This window comes from Siphateles boraxobius, unplaced genomic scaffold, assembly GCF_051911475.1.
Source record: "Siphateles boraxobius isolate OS27281-9 unplaced genomic scaffold, OSU_SipBor_1 7, whole genome shotgun sequence".
In the NCBI taxonomy this organism is placed as follows: domain Eukaryota; kingdom Metazoa; phylum Chordata; class Actinopteri; order Cypriniformes; family Leuciscidae; genus Siphateles; species Siphateles boraxobius.
Genome location: NW_027509197.1, coordinates 29,437,354 through 29,459,018, shown reverse-complemented (window position 1 = coordinate 29,459,018; position 21,665 = coordinate 29,437,354). Strand labels below are relative to the sequence as shown.

Below are 21,665 nucleotides of genomic sequence, written 5' to 3'. Positions count from 1 at the left end.
CTATAGAAACTCATCAGTCTATTGTCATTCTCAGTGATAGAAGCTACTCTATGTGTGACCGCACATTACTATTTTAAACAAACCCAAACTGCTTCTAACCAGGGCAAAGAGAAAAATGCACAAAAACAAGAGAAAAAGCACATCAGAGCCTCAGCTGCCAGTGTAAGTGAAGAGTACATAGCAAACACTAGGTTTCATTACAAAATGGGCTGAACAACTAAAAGATTGGTTGGTATACAAGAAAAGATTATTATAGATGAATAACTCGATGCTTGAGGTGTGGGGGTACATAAATTAAATAAACTTATGGGAACAACACCTATGGGAAATGACGCAAAAAAATGTTTTTTTTGCATTTTCAGCATCACCAAAATGGAGCCCATCAAATTGAAACATTATAAATTAATTTAATGTTCACTACCGTTCAAAAGGACAACGTCTCTTTTGCTCACCAAGAATGCATTTTTTTTAAATAAAAACACAGTAAAACCGTAAAAAAATTTATAATATTTCACAATTTTACTAACCTTTTAAACAAAGTTTAATATAAGTTTTTATATTTGAACATATTGTATTGCTGTGATGGCAAAGCTGGTTTTCAGTAGCCATTACTAATATCATTCTAATATGCTGATCTGGTGCTCAAGAAATATAAGCAATGTTGAAAATGGTTTAATACCAATATTTCTGTGGATAGATACCGTGATACATTGTTAGGAAAATGTCTATTTTAAATAAATGCTGTTCTTTTGACAATTTTTGACAATGTAAAAGTCTTTTACTGTTACTTTTTATCAATTGAATGTTCCCTAACTGAATAAAAGTATTAATACCTTTAAACTTACTTACCCAATACTTTTTAACTGTGGTGCAATTTTTGACCAATTTAATGCAACCTTGGTGAAGAGAGAGAAACTTGAATCTCGAGTCATAGCTCAAAGGTGACAGAACAAGACAAGCATCAAGCGCTTTCATAAACATGTTCATTACAAATGATTCCCAACTTTTCAGTGTAGTGTAGATGTAATCATGAGAAATATCTGAGATACGTGTAACCATGGTATAAATAGAAGAACTGACAATGGCACCACTGCATTTTGAAAAATTTAAAAGTCAAGGTAGTAATGTGGCCAATTATTCCTTACATAATGTTACACAATGAATATCACTATTTCGATATTATTTGAATACTATTTAGAACATTCAGATACAAGACAAAATAATAAGCAATAAAGCATGAAAACTCTTTACATGCAAGTTCTATGAAAAGTGCTTGCACTGCATTTACAATCAAATGTGTTTATTCAACCATGCACTGTTGCTTCTAAGCAATGGCAATTCTTGTTGAATGCCATTCAGAGATATCTTGCATGTAGCAATGACTGAAAGAGAAGCAAAAAAAAAAAAAAAAAACTGGCACTGCACAAAACATAGCCACATTTGGCTTGTGGCTGGCATTAATTTGACACACTGGATGTAAGGAAGTACTGGTATATATGGTATAAATGGTTTTTAAACCGGTATAAATGACCGTGGCAACATTAGATTACATGAACACGCTAGGCGAAGGTTCATTGTCAGTCATTCCTTGCATAATGATTCCATCTAGAATAAGTTCTGATGAATTGATGTTGCCACAACATAGTCTTGTGTTCATTAGTGAGTGATATGAATCACGACAGGCATGGGAAGGCACGGATGGCAACGGGACATGCGTGTGCAATATAAAATCATGCCAGATGGAGAGATGACCCATGAGTCTGAAAGCTCTGTCTGCCAGAAATTCTGGGAGAGAGCAGATAAAAAAAGTCAGGTGCCAACCATAAAATGATTATTGATGGAAATATCTGAGCTGGCTGATCTATGGGGCATATGTTGGTTTCAAGCCGGCTTCTCTAGATACCCACTCCCCTTTTCTCTTCACCGATCAGGACTTAATGAGTTCCTCTGGCTCCCTCTAACAGATAAAATTGCTTGTATGCTGCTGTTTGCCTAGCAGACTCCCCGCGGACCGACATGTGCACGAGGCAGAACATATTGTCCTTTTCACCACAGCGTACCTTTAGTAGAGGGCAGGTGAGTGAGCCTGGTCAAGCAGGTGAGAGTGAACCAGGTGGCCGCCAAGGATGCACCGGCAAACATCAGCACGAGAATCAGCTTCAACATCCCTCGAATATAGTCAGCAAACCTGAGGGCAAAATAGGAGGAGAGAGAGAAACTTGAATCTCGAGTCATAGCTCAAAGGTGACAGAACAAGACACACACAAAAAAAAAAGTACAGAGGCAAATTATAGGCAGGCACACGTGAAACTTTTTCACAGATGTTATTTTCGGCACCTACGTCAGAGACCAGGCGGGCGCGGAAAATCTTGTCCCTCAAAAACAAGCCTACTGGAGAAAACTTAAAACAAATCCTCACAATATAATACATTTCATAGCTTCTGACTAAGTTCTTCACACAGTCTCTCTCATCAGGCATCAGAAACAATTTATTATCTCTAACATGACGGCAGCAATACATAGCAATATCACTAGGGCATGTTATTCATCACCTTTCCTCACAACAGAGATGAAAGCCATCATAATAAAAACACTTTATGAAGGAGTTAGCTGTTATTTTTTGTGTCGGGGTTGCAAGACTTATTTTTAATAATGGCTTATGGGCTTTTAATGCCTTTTAAAGTAATTATTCACCTCAAAATGAAAGTTTTGTCATCCTTTACTTGCCATCATGCCATTCCAAACCTGTGAATTTGTATAATTGTATATGCTCCAAAAAAAAAAAAGTGCCCCTTATGCCTTAAAAGTCATATTTCAAATCTCCTAATGCAATTAAATAGCTTTGTGTGAGGACAGAAATGTATGCAAATATTCACAGAAAATCTTTACAGCTCTCATTCCGATATATTCAAATAAAATGTGCCACTCTAGGTTTGACATCAATGATATTATGCATGTAAGATTTATAGACTACTTTTGCAACACATTTATGGTGTTGTGGGTGGGACATTTTTCAACATTTCTCTTTTCATGTTACATGAAAAAAGTCATATGGGTTGGAATACATGTCATACGTTAGAACAACATATAAATCAGGGACAGAATTTCTATTTTTGGGTGAGATATCCCTTTTTAAAATATAAAGCATTAACTTTAATCGGTTGTCAACCTCACTTTCTTGACCAAATAACATCGCCTTCTTCATTCGAAAATCAATGTCACCCCTACCTCCCGACTGCTCTCTGACAATTAAAGTGAGGTGGTTGTCAGGCATCCCAGTGTTTGCCCAACCGCTCAGTATACCTCACACCACAAACCGTTAATTGACCTGCGGAGACAGCCTCTTATGATTCACTCGTCTAGGACAACTCCACCATAACGGCGAACGAGGATGAGTCTTTGACGAGGGCTTGCGGATATTATATCCTCCTCCGGAATCGCATCAATTAGAATGTGAAGCCATCACCCCTGCAGCTTGATTTTAATGCATCCATTTTTCTAAAGCATGGACTTGACCCAAAGGGATGCACTCTGCGGCGGAGAGCTGGTGGTGGTGATAATAACTCATGTTAACGCATTTGCTGCATGATTCGTGGCACAGGGAGGGCGCTGGACCCTGTAACTCACAGGGGCCCATTAACGAGAGATCACTCGCCAAACAACCACTAATAGGACCGTGCTGCCGCAGAGACTTAGTGGGGCATCTGTTGCTTCTTTCTGCAACCTGTCCCAAATGAACAGCCAATATGAGAAAAAAGCTAACACGGAAAAGTGGCAAAGAAACTGGCGGGGTGTGCAATCTTCAATCAGCTTTATCAATCCCCTTTCGGCTTGTGGCTCATGACTCGATTTGAATATCACACTAGGGAAGCTCAAAAGTCTTTATTGATGTTTTGTCCCTCCCTATCTTAAGGGTAATGTGTGTACCAACCCCAAAACCAATACAGTAATGTGGCAATTGGTTAAATGCAGTTTCCTAATTAAAAGGTTCTCAAAATGCAAAACCTGACTGTATGTACTGAATTGAGCCCTACTGCCAACATTTAGTCAACGGGGACAGACAAATCTCTTGCTTTTTGCAGACAACAGTTTGCTCTTTCTCTCTTCTCTATGTCAGTGTCTTGATCAGTCTGTGCAACGTGACCATTTCATTAGCATTTTCACCCACTGTTCATAACAAAAGCTGATTTTAATAAATTAGCAGAAAGAGAATAAATTAGCTTTGGGATCAGGGAGGATCCAAAACACCCTGGGTAAAAAGTGGCCTAACAAAGACAGAATAAATGTCTTTCCAGCAGGAGCGTAGGAATGTTCTGAAAAGCATGACACAAGTTTGACACTGGTTAAGTATGCCTAGTCGCCAGGGATACAGTCATATCAGATCATTTTAAAGCTAAATAAAAACTTAGAAAGTTAGAAACGTCAGAATTCTGGCATTTTTGTCATAAAATTTTAATAATTAGGCCTAAAACATTGTTGTGACAAGTATAAATATATAAAATTGCATATTTTTGTGAAAAAAACAACTTTTCTGATGTTGTTCATATCTTTTTTCCGCAGGAAGTTTTTTTTCTGTCAGTGGCTCAGGACACAAACTGTGCCAGGCGTGGGTTATATTCATGAATATGTATTATTTTATGTGACGCTTACCCTAATTGATTCGCTGAAAGGTGGAAGTTGGCAGCCATTGTACGATTGCCACCTGCCATTTAGCCGACTCCTAAAGCAGTCCAGTGCTGGTCTTAAAAGTTATCATTTTACTAGTTGTGAAAAACTAGATATTTTTTCAGACCCTCGCTGGTGAATTTTAATGCCGACTTCGAATGTTGAATTGGAGGGGGAGCTGGTCAGTGAGCCTGTCACTCTGATTGGCTGTTCAGCTTAGCGAACCAGTGCATGAGAAGAAAAATGGAAGTACCAAAAGCAAGCAAATGACAATATCAAGAGGGCAGACAGAGAAAGCTCTTCTTAATTTTCATCAGCATCTCATCTGTGATGATATTCATTGAATTCGTCTGTGGAGAGCAAGACTTTTTTGAAAATGGTAAGAGCAAGTGCAGCTTTGTTTACAGTCTGCATATCCACAGTCCTAGCTTTAGGTTTCCTTTTTTGAATTACGATTACAGGCTATCAGCTGGTATGGAGAGTTCCAAAGCAGCTGGATACAGCAAAACAGAACAGTGGTCTTGAGATGCATTTATAAAAGTTGATTTTTTTTTTACCTTGATGCGTAACTAAAGGTGTTGAATGAATGAGACACCTATTGAAACCACTGAGATGGCCAAAGATGCGAATGTAGGAGTTTAACAATATTTGTTTTGAAATGTTTTGTTGAAGGCAGTGAATTTGTTACAAAAGCATGCCTTGATGGCTGTAAGAACGGTTCTTTAGCGGAGATGAATTTAGAGATAGTTTTAGCACGCTGGCAGTCCCAGCAGTTAGTCAGTAAAGCTCATTCCTGGATTCCTATATGACTAATGTTTAAGGGTCTGCTATTTCTCTTTTCCATCTCACTGGACAATACATGTACAGTAAATGTTATCAAGTTCAAATGCATGACTACATCACCATCATTTCTCAGGCATTACTCACCTCGCCATGGCCACACCAAACACACAGCCTCCAACTATGGACCAGAACCCGATCCAGCCAGCGTCCACCTATCAGAACAGAGAAAGTGATCAGAGGGGATTATTCGCTGCTTGTGATGCTGGACCTCACTCGTGATGAAGAAGCCTGATGGGGAGTGAGCCAGGAGCGTCTACAGTCTGAGGAACTGTGTCTATCAGCAGGAGGAATAAACTGGCAGACTTCATGCTGTCCACGGACATATCTTTGATGAGCAATCTGGTTCAGCAGCAGACTTCATAAAACAGATGGTCTGTGTCAGGCATGGCTGAAGTCAACCACAGTATTGATAAGAGCAGGGATACAAAAAAAAAGTTCCTATTTGAGAACCAAATAAAATGCCACATATTGTTCGTCAAAGCAAAGGTGAATTAAAACATATATTTTTGATTGCTTATGAAAGAAGTCTCAAGCTCACCAAGGCTGTATTTATTGATTTATTTATATATAAAAAAACCAGTAATATTGTGAAATATTACAATTTCAAATAACCATTTTAAATGTAACTTATTTCTGTGATGGCAAAGCTAAACCTTCAGTCTCTCCAGTATCCCATAATACTTAAAAAACATTCTAATTTGCTGATTTGGTGCTTAATAAACATTTCTTATTATACTATTATCAAAGCTGAAAACAGCTGTGCTTCTTAAACATTTTTAGGACATTTTTTTCAGGATTTTTTGATGAATAGAAAGTTAAAAAGAAAATTTATTTGAAAAAAAAAACATTATACCATTAAACTTTTTATAATGTTATAAGAGTAATTTTCAGTCAATTGAATGCATTCTTGCTGAATAAATAGCTCTATATACAGGCAAAACATGAGGCATTGTATCATAAATGTTTAAAAACTCTGCTTTCTTTTTTCGCACCCTCATCTTTGTTTTTTGTTTTTTAAATAAATTTGCTGGATCCTGCAGCAGATCATAATGAATAAACGCGTAATCGTTTACTTTAAAGTCTTTACTTCCGTATGATAGCGTGCTGCGTGTATCATTCTTTTGTACATGCAGGTCAGTTCAGGACCATGATCTGTTCACACTTGAATCTGATATTAGCCCCATTTAAAACAGCAATGTGAACAGTTATACAAAAAAAAAAATCCGATCAAGCTATAATTTGGAATTGAACACCAAGACTCGCAGTGTGAACGTAACCTTAGTGTCTCAGATTCACTTCGGTTACAGTGAATGCAGAGAGCTCCATCTCTACATGTGCGAAAGGCCGAGGTACACCCCCTCTCACAAAGTCCTGTGGGAAACACTGCAACAGTATTGATTCAGCCAAAGTTCTTTAGTAAAACAACTTGACTGAGTCTGATTTAGCTTTTAATACTCTTAACAGTTCTATCAAACCACTACATAAGATGTTTTTATTTATATCTTCTCTGCCAATAAAAAGAGTTCTAAAATAAACTCGTCTCTCATCCACCAAAATATACCATGCAAGGAGAAAAATTATTCTAGTCAGAAAAAGTTACAGCATCAGACTTTGATTTGGCTGATATGATAGCTAGCGAAGCTAACAGAGCGCTCAGAAATGCTGGCTCTGTCTGTCTGGGCATCAGCCTTGATCCCCTGGGGGTGGTGATGGAGAGGAGAATGCTGGCTAAGCTCTTTGCCATCAGGAACAACATATCTCTCCCAATGCACCGGACTGTCACTGCACAGGAAAGCACCTTCAGCAAAACACTTATTACACGGTACTTCTTACCTGTGGACAAAAACTGTACCCTGAGCTGAATCCCACTGTCTTTGGCTGGGTTGTAATGTCACTATTCAGAGAACACTGGGCATGAATATTACTTCGCTCATTGCTAGCTAATCTTCCTAGACCAGAGTGTCACAGTAGCTAATTAACATTCATGCTAACTAATTTTTATATTAGTATACAATTAATATAAAGATTCCGTGTTGTTTTGGGATGTAGTAGAGCTCTCCTGGCTCCAAGATGAACTGAAATATCAACAATTTAACATCAGGACACGTTCAAAAATCATTTTAATTCATTCCATCCCTTTAAAATGGTCAATAACACACTGATTGGATATTTCTCATACTTCTCAGGTCAGTCCTGTGAAGTGTGATTTGCGTGACACTTAATTTTTGCACAAATGAACGTGACATTTATTTGACAGCTTCATCGTTCTAGAATACACAAAATCAAATGTAATGTTGATTTTATCATGTGTGGAGATTCAGCACTGTGCATTTTAAATTTCTCCACATTCTTAACACTATCCCTGTCTGGACAAGCACATTGTCATTTAACGGCATTAAGACACCGCTGCTCCAGGGATTTATAAGGTCTAAGGATACATGTGCTGAAGAAATGTCTTACTGCAGGGGTAAAAGACATCTTTATCTATTTGAAATAAACATCAAGTGCTTAAACTACAGTGAACCATACCATATATCAGAATGTCATATATCATGCGATTTTAATGCGAGGCAGCAGAGGAAGACTTCATCATTTAATATCTGCAAATGGGGATGTGAGCTAAAGGTTTTGGGGGAATGAAGTGGCAGAGAGAGCCCTGGTTCCAGCGCCCCTGGATGTATTAATTGCTATTTCCCATTCTGTGATTTATGTCTACTGCTGTAACGCTGCAATTTCATACCCTATGCTATTTCTTTTGGCAAAACGTGTAAATCATGTGTGTCCAAAGCATTATTTCAAATTCAAATTTTTCTGTCATGCAGTATAGTGCATTGTGATGGTTAGGACTCGGGACAAGGTGGAGAATGATATGGCATATATCCCAATTACATTGATGTTACTGTTTTATACTGATACAATATAATGTATGATGTTTTTGCTAAATGTTCTGTTGTGATATATATTGCATACTTCTGTGAAAGCAAACACTTTCTTCAGGGTATTCTAGATCTCCGTGCTTGATGATCTTAAAGGTGCATTCGGCAACTATTTCAGCTTAATAAAACCGATTAGAAATCATTTGGATGGTCTAATAACCTGTTCTGGTGAGAATGGTGACTTTCCCTGCTCCCCCTAACGTTCCTAGGTGGAAAACCAACCTTGCAACATGAGGATTAACGTCCCGGTAAGTCGGAAATAGGAAGTCTCGTGAGAAGCGAGAACGAGTGAGAAACACAAACTGCTTTATGGCAATTCGACATAAACACACACGCCGCCCTCAATGTGTATGATGTATTACCCACCGTGGTAGACATAGCTCCACACGATATAGTTGGCCGGCTCCAATAATAACAAATGCAGTAGAGCAGCAGTAGGGGGAGGAGGGTGCCGCAAGTGAGTTTTTTTTACGACATTGTTGTGAAAGATACGCCTCACAGCTGTAGGGGGAGCTCGTTGAGAAAATATTCGACAACAAAAGTGAAAATCAGCGAAGAAATAGCTAGAGTTGCCGAATGCCCCTTTAAGGCACTAACATGTTTACACCGGAAGCCTTAGGGGCAAAAACCATGGCATCACTCACTAAAATGGGTTTTAAAATCAGAAAACCACATAGCTCCACCTATAGTTTTAATCAGGACGAAAGAGTTCCACACACACCATCACAAAAGCGAGCCTTTGTTCTGAGCAGTTTGAGGCAGCTTTAATAAAACAGTCACTCTTAATGTTTCTCAACCCCAGCAAAGCACCCTGAGTTTGATGATAACTTTCCAAGGGCAAAGGATGTCTGCCTAATCAGTGCATAGCCATTGTGCGCAGGCTTAATGGCCATTCACCATTAATGAAGCAATTAGACAAGACTGATTAATGTAGCGGTGGACTATACACTTGCAGCTAATTATTGTTGTACTGCTCTACATGCTTACTGCCTCAGGGCTCTACCATTCCACTTACAAATTACTGTGTGCGAACGTGGAAACTTATTTGTTGCGAGTGACTTCTGACACCAATCAAAAAGCAAGAACACCATGACTGGATGCTCGAGATGCCATCGGCCGATTGTTTAAAAACAGCCGATGATCAGTGCCGATTATATCCTGCTCTATATGACCCTATGAATCACCTGTAGTTCAAGCCAGGGTTGCCAGATCTGCAGTTTTTCCCCTATACTAAACATTATTTGTAGCACACCTCTCATCCAATAATCGCAAATAGCTCTGTGCTTTGTTACTTCTAAAAAGAAAGAAAATGTTATAGGTGACAGATCGCTGTAGCTCATCAGTTCAAGCAGCAGCTTGGAGCGCAAGTCTATTCTTCCACTCTAATACAAATTAGGCCTATATCTATAAAAACATGCATGAATATCAGAAGACAAATTGAAACATACAGTGCAACTTACCATAATCCGTATATCATGTCTCATGTAATCACTCAATCCCTGTTTCAACCGTGGAAAGATGTCAATAAAATAGCTTGTGAACAATATCACTTAATGTTGCATTTACCTCAGGAAAGTCATCCGTTTGTTAGTTATCTTTAAAAAAAAATAAAAAAATAGAGAGGAGCTTATTTACTGTTAATTATACATGCATGTTTGAATAAATTTGCCATTAAGACAAGTGTTTATGAAAACTTAGAGTAGCTGAGTTGTATAGCCTACAAACATTTTAGCTTTTGAGTGTAAATTATTATATCTGGAAATAAATAGCATTTTAATATAATAGCTCTGTTTTTAGTGTACCAAATGAGAGGGGTTCTCTGTATAGTTTGCAACACTATTTTGGGAGAGATTTTTTAATCCATAAGAAAAAACAAACTATTGGTAGGTCTATTGGCATCGGGCAATCACCCACCGGCTATCGGTATCGACCGAGAAATTTCATATCAGTGCATCGCTACTGGATGCTTTTCATTGCTTTCTTTCCAAGTCAACAGAGAAATCATTAAATGTAAAGTAAATTGCTAACACTTTATGAAAAGGTCCCATTGATTAATGGATTAAGGATCATGTATAAACAACGGTATAATAAATGTTATGACAAGGTCCCATTGATTAATGGATTGCGGATCATGAATAAACAACGTTAGAATAAATGTTAGTTCATGTTAACTGTTGCATATACTATACAATACATACAACCTTATTATAAAGTGTTACCAGCAAAGCCAAGGTTTATGAATTCTTCAGTTAATCCTAATCAAGTTTTTCAATGTGATCAAGGCTGAATTAATTGTTGAAGTTTAATACTTAAAATTTGGGATTTGGAACAAATCCCTAACCAGAATGTTTGAGGAATATTAATGCACTGCTGCCTTGTAAGGAGTTCTGTGTATTATTGTAATTTTTTAAATAATCTTCTGACTTCTAGAAATCTTTATATAATTTCAGTTTATCTTACGACACTTATTTCTCTTCAACCAAGTTTAAATGACTAGGAAAAAAGACTTTCTTAACAATAGTGAAATATTAAAATGGGAGAAAGAAATGCTTGAGGCGTACGCTTTCAATTGTTGTTAAAAAAAGAACTGAGACTTGTATGAGAAGACGGAAAATTCAAATTAGTCTCACAATGGCTTTGGCAGCAGAGACATATTGTGGAAAAAGGAAAAAAGGCATTCCATCTTCAACTTGCATGATTTTCTTTCCAATACCAGTTCAAAGACCACTTAGTTTACCTGGAAAAGAAACTACAAGACCTGAAAACATCATTTTTCGTCTCTGCAAGCCAGTAATTCAGCTGGGCCTAGAATGTTGTGTGATTGCTTTGGCCCATAAATCTCACATTTCAGATGCAAATGTGAGGAGGCTGGGGAGAATCAGAAACTCTGAGGTGGAGAGCTCATCTCATTAAGCTGTGGTTGGCCCATCAAAGATGAAGTACTTTTGTGAGTATGCAAATAAAAGCGTCTTGAGCATGTATGTTTGATTAGATTCTGATGAGCTCTGTTTGGAGAGGGAACGGCTGGAGAGGGCTATCTACATGTGGATAGCTTTGGATTTTCAAAACTATAATTAGATGTTTTTAATAGCTTGTTTTGAAGTTCAAAGTCCACCCATTCAGGCCTGACAGTTTTTTAAATGAGAAAGTATAGAAAGCCAAACAGTTTTTTGGTCAGATTTTCCAGTCAATACTTAAATGTGTGTTTGTACACCCAGGGTTAATTATGAGTCAATAACCGTTTAATCCATAGGAATTACATTTCATTTTGATCATAATTAAAATTATAGAAGGTACAAATGAATTGTACATCTGATAAATGCTTGCTTCAGACACACAACTATTGAAACATACAGTGGCGCATTTCTGCCACATATTTTTTCCACTCAGTTATTTCTTAATAACAATGTTATTTAAACAAAATATTTTCCCGAAATAACTAGACGCTATGTCGATAAAACAATATGTATTTGTAATTTTGACTTTTCCTGTTATGAGATATCATTAAAAATACATATTGTTGTATGTGACGTGACAATGTTGGAAATAGGCCTTTATCACAGTCCGGGTTCGAAAAGTGGAAGCTTAAAATAATACAGTAAAATAACTTGCGCTGTAGCCTGCATCAATGAGAGAGACTACAGCGTGGGACTGTTGTGATTTAGTGATGTTCAGTTTATCACAGATACTTAATCAAAACACATAAACCAGTTTATAAACATTAGTCGGGTGTGATAAAAAAAAAAGCTATTCCGACGCATATTTCATTATTTAAAGTGTCGCACACAAGCCTACTGTATATGTGTGCACAATATTTCAGAGTCTGACCATCTTTTTTTATTAAAGAAATGCAAGAATTGAATTCAAACAACACATCAAGTGACATGACACAGCAAATTAAACAATAATAATGTTCAGATTGCTTTCGTGCTCTGACTTTAGTTTCCGATACAATCATCAAGTGTTAAAACTGAAATTGTTCAAATAAAGAAATGATTCCAGTCGATTGTTCAAAAGTAAAAAAACTAATAATTTTAAACGATCAAATAAAAACCATAACATTAAAATTAAATAGAGTGTATTCCAATTATTCCTCTGGCAGTAACTTGAGCAGCGTGCACATCCTTGTTTATCTCATGACTGTGGCAATACCGGCAGAGCTGGCTAATGCCTCGTTCACGAAACGTTGCACATTAAAATTACCCACACATTGTAGTTTATCATGTAAGGCTACCATTTGAAATGCAAATTTTTATCATCAAGTTTAGCCAATTTAGTCTGATTTTCTTTTAAAAATTGGCGCCCGACCATTAACAACAATGCAGGAGGAAATTCGATTACGCTACAAACCGAAGCCAGATGTGACGATATGCAGACTGTGATAAAGGCTGTGATAAAGTTATCAAGTCACGTACAAAATATGTCATTTTAACGATATTATCTCGTTATAACAGGAAAAGCATATCATTTTTATAACATTATAAATCTTTTTAATGAGAAAAATGTCGTTTTAATGACATAGCAACTTGTTATTACGAGAAAATGTATTGTTTTAACAACACAACATCTTGGATGAGAAATATAGTTTAAATGACAACATCTAGTTCTTACGGAATAATTGATTGGAAAAAATAAAATGTATGTGGCTGCAATGACCAATCATAGACACACATGGAAACAGCCAAAAATAAACAGGTCTTTGTATATTTGCAATACTTATTTTCCTGGAAATAATGTAACATCTAAACGGGCCCAGCATGGAGCATGGAATGTCTTACCTGGCTGACTTGAACAGGTGTTAAAATCATGTCCAACACGCCGGCCCAGCCGGCAACAACCCCTGTGGGCACGGAGTAGGCGAGCGCTATCATCAGGAAACGCATGTTGCTGAAAAAAAAAAGCAAAGATGTAGACTGATGAAAACTTTTAGAAATAGAACACTATGAAAGCACTTTAAGATACTAGGCTGTATTTTGACTGTGTATGACGCACATTTTTGAAAGCGCAACAGATCTTTCAGAACTGTCATGAAACTGAACATCAAAGTTTTTGCATCTCACACAGATTGAAGAGTTTCCTTCCTATGCCTTCCAGCCTGTCACCAAACATTTATCCTACCTTGCAGCCCAGTTACAGAGAGATAAGAATCTCCCTAATACGGGAAATAGACGGAACTGATAGCAGAAGCAGATATCAGGCAAGCACAATGCTAGAATAAAGACATGCCCATAAGCGGTGCTCTGTCTTACATTGATTTAGCTTCCTCAACCCAATGTGATTCTTAAGAGGACACTGCACATTTAAGTCAACATAATAATACTTTCATCTGCACAAAATGAACTTGAAAGTTACATGCTAATCCAATTGCCATTTTAGTCAGAGTAACACTGACTAACTAAGAATATGCAATGTTAACAGACAGCTTACTTTAGGTAATATAGACCTTGATATTGAGAGTTTTGCCAAGTAGGAATTGTTTTAAACATCTAATTAAATCTAACTGACCCACTGGGCAAAGCTATGCATAAAATCAGTATCTGCGTGTTTAAAAGAAAATCATATATCTGTAGGGCACAGCTGAAATACGTTTACTCTTTCATAGCAGTATCAATAAGACTCGCTAGCAAGTATTACATAGCAACAAATCCTTCTTGAAGCTAAGCAACAACAAAGGTCCTCTAAGCATTAATACAAGCACAGTGCATGGTTTAGTGTACTGTCAATTTTGTGGTAATCCTGCCCTGATACAAAAATCCCTTGCTATGAGGGATGCTTTTTCTTCATGTATTAGCATTTTTATGAGCATCTATCCAGTCACAGGATTGCTGTAGTCAAGACTGAAACAGGTTGAGAATCCCTTTGTGGAATCAGCCTTTATGTGTTCCTTCTGGCAGGCCTCCAATCACTCCCAACCCAATTACAATCACCGGTCCTTCTTACTCACTTCTCTACCTATTTTCCCTCAAGTGCCTCAAAACAGTGTCTCCCCGACTTACCCGAGAGGAAATGTTCCCCCCATAAAACAACAAAGCATCTGGAACCAATCATGAGGGCTCTCCAAAGATGCTTTGTTTATCTTTTGAAGCGATGTGCATTATGGTATTTACTTGTTGCAGTTTGGTTCTTGGTATTTGAGTCTTTAAGGCTGTTTTCACACTTAGTTTGATTGAAAAAAAGCCTGAATGCACCATCCTCCTCCTGCCCTGGATTTGGGAAGCTATAAAGCCAGAAGGATCATTAGCTAAGTGTCATTTGTCCTTTGCCTGCTTTGTTGGGATCTGGTGCCGCAAAATGAAGATTTTGCAAGAGACAGCTTTTTTTTTAACACCAAGTCCATCAACACAAATACTACTCTATCATCAATTTTACCGCAGTAATCAAACGCTGGATAATGGTTCCCATAAAGGTGCGATCATGATGCTCTCTGCAAAAAGGCAGAAACAGATTAGACTTCTCTGGGCTTGTGTAATTGTTTTTAAATTTATGAAATTTTAATTGAATTGCCCGCTCCCCACAGGTAACTGAACTAGAACTTGAATTGGAACTACAGGAAGTGGAAGTTACTGAATTACATCTTGTTCGCAATCTCATTTCAAATTCAGGAATTGCTTCAATGTTTTAATGTTTTCTGACACTTTTGATCTAGAAACTTCACCTAAAAAAAGGTTCTAGCACTTGTCAGCTGTGGATCTATTGAGGTTAAGTATGTGATATTCTTCATAAAGGCTTTTTTGAAAGAGAAATTCAGCTACAAAAAATATGCTTTATTATAAAAAAAGTGACCAGGAGGATGCAGATTAAATTATAAATTAAAAAATTAATTGGCTATCAAATTAATGCACACGTAGTTCCCTTTCAGTCGATAACGTCGGACGTAGTCGACGCGACTGAAATGGGATCACGCTAGGGAGCCTATCATCTTCGAGTACTATTGAACGAGCCAATGTAATTGGCGTGCGTGATTCGCATCACACACTCCGCCCCCGCGGCGCGGGTATAAATACGGAAGTGGATGCACGCACTAGTTGCCTTTCGCTTCGGAGCCGATCGTTTGATGTCTCTGAGAGTGCTGTTGTCTACAACGAGCGAGTGTGTCGGTGTTCTTCAGGAAGACTCTCCCAGTGCTGGTGTTCTACAGCGCGAGTGCAGCGGTGATCGCGAGCTTTGAGCTCTCAACTGCTGTTTTAACAGCAACAAATTTCTAAATGTTTGTGTGTGTTGATGGCTGGTTAGAGGGCGGAAAAGTGAGTGCTTCACTGTTTCAGTTCTCTGTTCAGTGTTGCCGCGGTCATTTCCCTGTGTGCTCCGGCACTGGTGACGGTCCTATTTTCTGAAAGAGCAACACGGGTGCGTTTGCGTCTTTTTCAAGATGTCATTCCGCCCGTGCGTTTCTGGGTGCGGTCGTTCCCTGTCTCTCTCTGATGGTCACAACTGTTGTGTCACGTGTTTGGCTTACAGCACGCTGAGACAGCTTTTGTGGACAGCTCATGTTTTCACTGTGGGAACATGACTGTCGCAGTGTTGAGGGCGAGACTCGCCTTCGTTCGCGGAGAGCGAGTCCCCATTACCATGCCCCACCCTCGGGTGCTGTGTGGGATGGGTGACCGGAGGATAGTGTTGGATGTCCCGCCCGGTAACCATTCCCTGTGGGCTCCTCACTCCTCCCTTCCACTGCAACCACTGGAGCCTCCTGTGTTGTCTGCTGGTCCATCTGTAATGGGTGGGCCAGCGGTTTCACTCGGGGCTCCCCTGGAGGACAGGACGCCGATTGCAGCATCAGAGGGTGAGCTGACTTCTGGAGATGATGACTCGGCTGCATTGTCTCCCTCCGGGAGTTCAATGTTGCCCGAGCCGGATCCAGAATTATCAGCTATGCTGAAACGGGCCGCCTAGGCTGCCGGGCTCGAGTGGAACCTCCACCGTGTCCCGTTCAGTCTCGGTTGGAATCTGGAGTTTGGTATCTTGGGGCGGGCCGCGCTGGTTCTCAGCTCGCCGCCCCAGTGCCTTTCTTTCCCGAAATGCATGGAGAGCTTATCAGGTGGTGAACAGCATCTTTCTCTGCCAGAAACTGCCTGAATAGCTTTTCCCCCTCATTACCCTTGATGGAGGAACGGTGAAGGGTTGCGAGGTGTCCCTCCATTGGAGCGGTCTGTCGACACAGGTGCACCTGTGTCCGGCGGCCGCTGCCTTTTGGGGGGATCCTCGTCTCCCCCCTAAGGCCTGTGAGTTTCGTCCGTTCCGACGGGCAGAGCTTACAAAGCCTGTGGGCAAGCCCCTTCCTCTTGCGTGCCATGGCGTTGCTGCAGGCTAGGGCACCCATGGCATGCACGAGGGTAATCCAGACCGTGAGCTCATAGGTGAGCACCGCACTGCATCCGACCTCACCCTCCGGGGTACGGGTGTCGTAGCGTGCGTGATCGGTCTGGCGATGTCCACCTTGGTGGTCCAGTAGCGCCTTCGTTGGCTCAGCCTGGTTGGTATGGCGGATGCGGACAAGGTTCGGTTCCTGGTCTCCCCAATTTCCCAGGTTGGACTGGTCGGCGACGCGGTGGAGAACTGCATCAAACAGTTCTCTGCCGCTCAAGCGCAGACGGAGGTCATCCGGCACATCCTGCCCCGGTGGCCAGCTGCTGCCTCCACCCGCCGCCGGTGGCAGCTCCTCCGCCTGCTCGTCGCCGTGGGCGTTCTCCGGCCGCCGCTCCTGCTGGGCCTCCGCAGCAGCCTCCACCCAGGCCTCAGCAGGGAGCCGGCCGCAGTAGAGACGCCCAGCCCGCTCCAGGCGCTGCCAAGCCAGGTGGCAAGCGACAGCGAAAGCATTCCGGAGCGGGCCGCCCAGGAATGGATGAGATGCTCTTGGAGTGGCACGATCACTCCCTCCCCCCGGGTGAGGGCCGGGTGGAGCCTTTGTTTGTGTGTGTGTCTGTTCCGCCGCTGGCTCCCAAAAAAAAAAAAAAAAAAGCGGAGCAAGCGGTACCCACACTTCAAAGAGAGAGCAATTTCATCTGTTCCTGGGTCCCAAGAGGGCCAGTCTGGCGGGTGTGACCCTGTATAGCCTTACACCCCTCAGCTCCCCCTTGGTCGCCAGCAGGCAGCTTGGTGCGTTCGAGGACCCGGTCATCCGCCTTCTCACGCGCCCCCTGCCGCTTGTGGAGACAGGTAAGTGTTGCACAGCACACTAACACCACTCTCTCTACTTTGCTGCCCCACCTCAGGCTCGGCTACCCCGCTCAAGTCAGTGATAGTCATCACATTAGGTGTTGAGCAGACGTGCTCCTGAAAATTCAGTGATATTCATCACACCGAGTGTTGAGCAGTGCTCCTGACTTGTGCGTGCTTATCTTATCCTGCTGGCGAAGGATTTGATATAGCCGCTCCTCCAGCCGGTACGAAGGCCAGTTGTAAACTCGTTCTTCGTGCTACTAGGTGGTGGGTCGTGACCATCTTGGCCCAAGATTGGTCTGCAGCTTTGACCTGAAAGACATGTGCTTCAGATCTCTACCTCCCGCACCGCAGGCCATCCTGTGTGTTGCGTCTAAGGGTGGAGTATCAGTACAGTGTCCTTCCCCTCGAGTGCTCCAGAGCCCGTTGGGTCTTCAGGTCAACTGGAAGAGAGTAATCTCGCCCACGGGCTGAGTATCTCTTTTCTAGTTTTGGAGAGGTACTCGGTCCAACATGTCTCTCCAATGAGAATGTGTTCAGCTGGTGTTGAAGTGAGAAAGGGTCCCACTGAAAGAACTTTCAGAGGCTCCTGGGGTATATGGTAGTCGCAGCCTTTGGCTCCCTCCATATGTGACCGCTTCAGCGCTAGCTTCACGATCGAGTCCCGAGGTGACCGTGGCAGAGCAGCTCACCCTGTGTGACTATAGTTCATCCCGGTCTGCTGCCAAACCCTCTTCAACAGAGCGGCCAGGTACAAAGGGCGTGTTTTAATGGGGGCCTGGGCGACCCCCGACTACACGGGCATTCGTGCCTCGAGTTGTTAGACATTGCGACCGTTGCGCAAGCTTCCCTTGCATGTCACAAACTCACCCGTCTCCTCCTCCTTGGAGTCAGACGCTTCTGAGGGCGCCTTATTCCACTCCTCCCGCTTACTCAATCGTGCCGCCATCGAGCCTCACGACAGTTATAGCCAGGGCAAGTGGAGACTCCATCCCCTGGGTCCGGCTGGGTCATGACCATTCCGGGGCCGCTCAGTTGCCCCCCCGGTTTTATTTTTCCGCCAGTGTTTGGGTAAACCGAGCGGACTACCCTTGGACAAACACTGGGACTCAGCGGCCCCAGGGGCCCGCAGAAATGCGTTTAACCCCAGTGAGCCTTCTAAAAGTGACTGCGACTCATGGTCGCCTTGCGCCTGCAAGTCAGTGAAATCATCACTCTTCATGTTGAGCAGATTTGCTCCTGAAACTCAGTGAAGTTCATCGCACTCTGGTGTTGAGCAGCAATGCTCCTGTAGCTCAGTGAGTCCATCACAGGTAGCTCAGTGAATTCATCACACGCAGTGCTGAGCAGAAATGCTCCTGGTGCTCAGTGAAGTTCCTCGCACTCAAGTGTTGAGCAGAAATGCTCCTGAAGCTCAGTGAGTTTATCACACTCAGGTGTTGAGCAGTAATGCTCCTGAAGCTCAGTGAACTTGTCACACTCAAGTGCTGAGCAGAAATGCTCCTGTCGCTCAGTGAGGTTCTTCGTACTCAAGTGTTGAGCAGAAATGCTCCTGAAGCTCGGTGAGTTTATCACACTCAGGTGTTGAGCAGGAATGCTCCTGAAGCTCAGTGAACTTGTCACACCCAAGTGCTGAGCAGAAAATGCTCCTGAAGCCCAGTGATCTTCACATGTTGTGTTGAGCAATGCTCCTGTCTTTTGCGCCCGTCACTTGCACCTACGTGCCATGTCAGGAGAGGAACAGGTCTTCATAGTTGCCCCTCATTGGCCCAACTAGACCTGGTTCCCTTCAACAGCCTTCCTGACTTCCCCTGGATTCGGGGACGGGGCACGATGGCACACGCGTTCTTCCCCCGGAGATTCCGGGCGGTCTTACATCCGAACGCGGAGGTTCAGGTGGCTATCACAAGAACATGTGTTAGTTACCATCACTTCTGCGAGCACCCCCTAGAATTGGGTAGCGTGCTTACGCCTTTAGAAGTGGAACCTAGTCGTTGAGTGCGTCTTCTCCCCTGAGGAGATCCTGAAAGCTTTCGATCACTTCAGTGCTCTCTTTCCTGCAAAATGGGTTGCAGTAGGCTGTTTTCCTAAATCACCCTCAAAATGATGTTGCCTCGGTGTTTAAACGACGCTCATCATGTTGCAGAAGTATGCAGAAGCACGTTCTGGTCGTCAGGTTCCTGAGGAGCAAGGTCTTGTAAATCCTTGTGTCCCTCTTTATCCTCTTGGGCCTTGTCCCTGGTGCGACTGCACTGCAGAGACCGCCCCTGAGCCACTGCAGGTAGTGAGTTAAAAATTCTGTTATATCAGTTCTCCTGCTCGCGTGGTCTCTACTAGAGGGTAGGGACTTGCTCGCTTTCGGTCAACGTATTGTGCCTGGAGTCTGGGCCGGCTAACTCTCACAGGTGAGACCCCGGCTCGGATTGTGCCCAAGGTTCCTACCTCTCCCGTAATAGGAGCAGGTGGTGAGCCTGCAAGCGCTGCCCTGGAGGAGGCAGATCCAGCCCTGGCTTCTCTGTCCGTTTGCTTGGACGTGTACAGAATGCAAGTCATAGACCTCAGACCAGCTCTTCAAATATCTGTTGGAATGCAGCAGAGAGGGAAGGCTGTTTCCATGCAAAGTTGCACTTAGTGCTTGCCTTCATTTCGGCAAAGATCCGAGATGCAACATGTCCACTTAGGTGTTGAGCTCCTCTATGATGAGTGTAAAGGGCTCCGCCTGGGCGTTGACGATATACTTTGCTAAACAGATTCTAGAGTTGGGGGCTGGACGACACCTGGTTGAACCGCTGCTTCCCGTGGGCTCCCTTCTCATGAAGCCAGTTTCACCGTGAGCCCGGTTCAAGTGTCGGCTTGCTGCGCCATTCCCCTCCTATGGACTGGATACGTGCGCCTTTTTACTCCAGTTGAGTTCCCTTAAAATTGAACCCTGTTGAGTTCCTCCACACCCCTCCGACGTCGGACGTGCGGAACGTCTGGTGTTAGGCCTACCACTCGTAAGCAGTGTGGAACCTGTGTTAGGCTGGGTCCATATGTTGCGGTCCCTTCGGTGACCCCATATGTGTATTCTTCCACGATACGGCTCCCTGCGGTGAGCCCGTGTCTTCCCTCGGCAGAGTCTCTCTGCCGTCACTGTCCGGTGTGTCTCCCCCCGTCTTAGGCTGGAGCCACCCCAGTGACATTCCATATGTTAGACTGCCCGGTTTCCGCCCAGTTCATATGTGTATTCTCCACATTTCCTCCCTCGGGTTGGATGTGGCTTCCGCAGCGTCCCTTCCTTCCAACGTACGGGGAACGCTTTCCCAGTGGTCCTGTAGGAACAGCAGTGACTTCCCTGGCCTAAGCCCTGTCCTTCCCCGCCTTAAGTTTGCGGGGGCATCAGGAGGCTTTGGTTTAGGCACTGGAAGGTGGCAGCGTTAGTGGCGTGTTCAATGGTTGATCCCATTTCAGTCGCGTCGACTACGTCCGACGTTATCGACTGAAAGGGAACGTCCTGGTTGCGTATGCAACCCACCGTTCCCTGAAGGAGGGAACGGAGGACGTAGTCCCCTTGCCACTACCGCTGGACCACCGCTGACCCCGGGTTACTCTCGGCTCCTCAGCGAAAAGCAACTAGTGCGTGCATCCACTTCCGTATTTATACCCGCGCCGCGGGGGCGGAGTGTGTGATGCGAATCACGCACGCCAATTACATTGGCTCGTTCAATAGTACTCGAAGATGATAGGCTCCCTAGCGTGATCCCATTTCAGTCGCGTCGACTACGTCCTCCGTTCCCTCCTTCAGGGAACGGTGGGTTGCATACGCAACCAGGACGTTACTTGTAGAAAATTTGATTTGCATGTCATGATGCTACTCATAATTACCTCCAGGTATGAATTGTTGGATGTGTAGAAAGTTTTACCATAAACATCCATAAACATTAACAGGAAAGTGTGTGGAGAAATCAAAGCATGTTTTCAGTGTCTTACGGTAGCCTTGAAGAAGGCAATGGCAAAAAAAGGTGTTTATGGAGAACCCTTTCTCCCCCTTCATTAACCTCACAGCTGGGTGAGATCGATATC

The 21,665-nt window shown here is 42.6% G+C and overlaps 1 protein-coding gene across 2 annotated transcripts in view; it reads right to left on the bottom strand.

Annotated features, from left to right (window-relative positions):
- slc49a4 (solute carrier family 49 member 4) overlaps positions 1-21,665 on the bottom strand; it is a 46,789-nt gene that overhangs the window by 10,160 nt on the left and 14,964 nt on the right. Inside the window, exons 5-8 of one of the 2 annotated variants that reach the window (XM_077216270.1) lie at positions 13,223-13,331; positions 5,593-5,660; positions 2,061-2,188; positions 1,521-1,785 (exon numbers count right to left, since the gene is read on the bottom strand). In XM_077216270.1, coding sequence (XP_077072385.1) covers positions 1,547-1,785; positions 2,061-2,188; positions 5,593-5,660; positions 13,223-13,331 — 544 coding nt within the window. In that variant the 3' untranslated portion in view covers positions 1,521-1,546. Of the gene's footprint in view, positions 1-1,520; positions 1,786-2,060; positions 2,189-5,592; positions 5,661-13,222; positions 13,332-21,665 lie in introns of those variants that run through there. The other variant, XM_077216268.1, reaches the window with a different exon arrangement.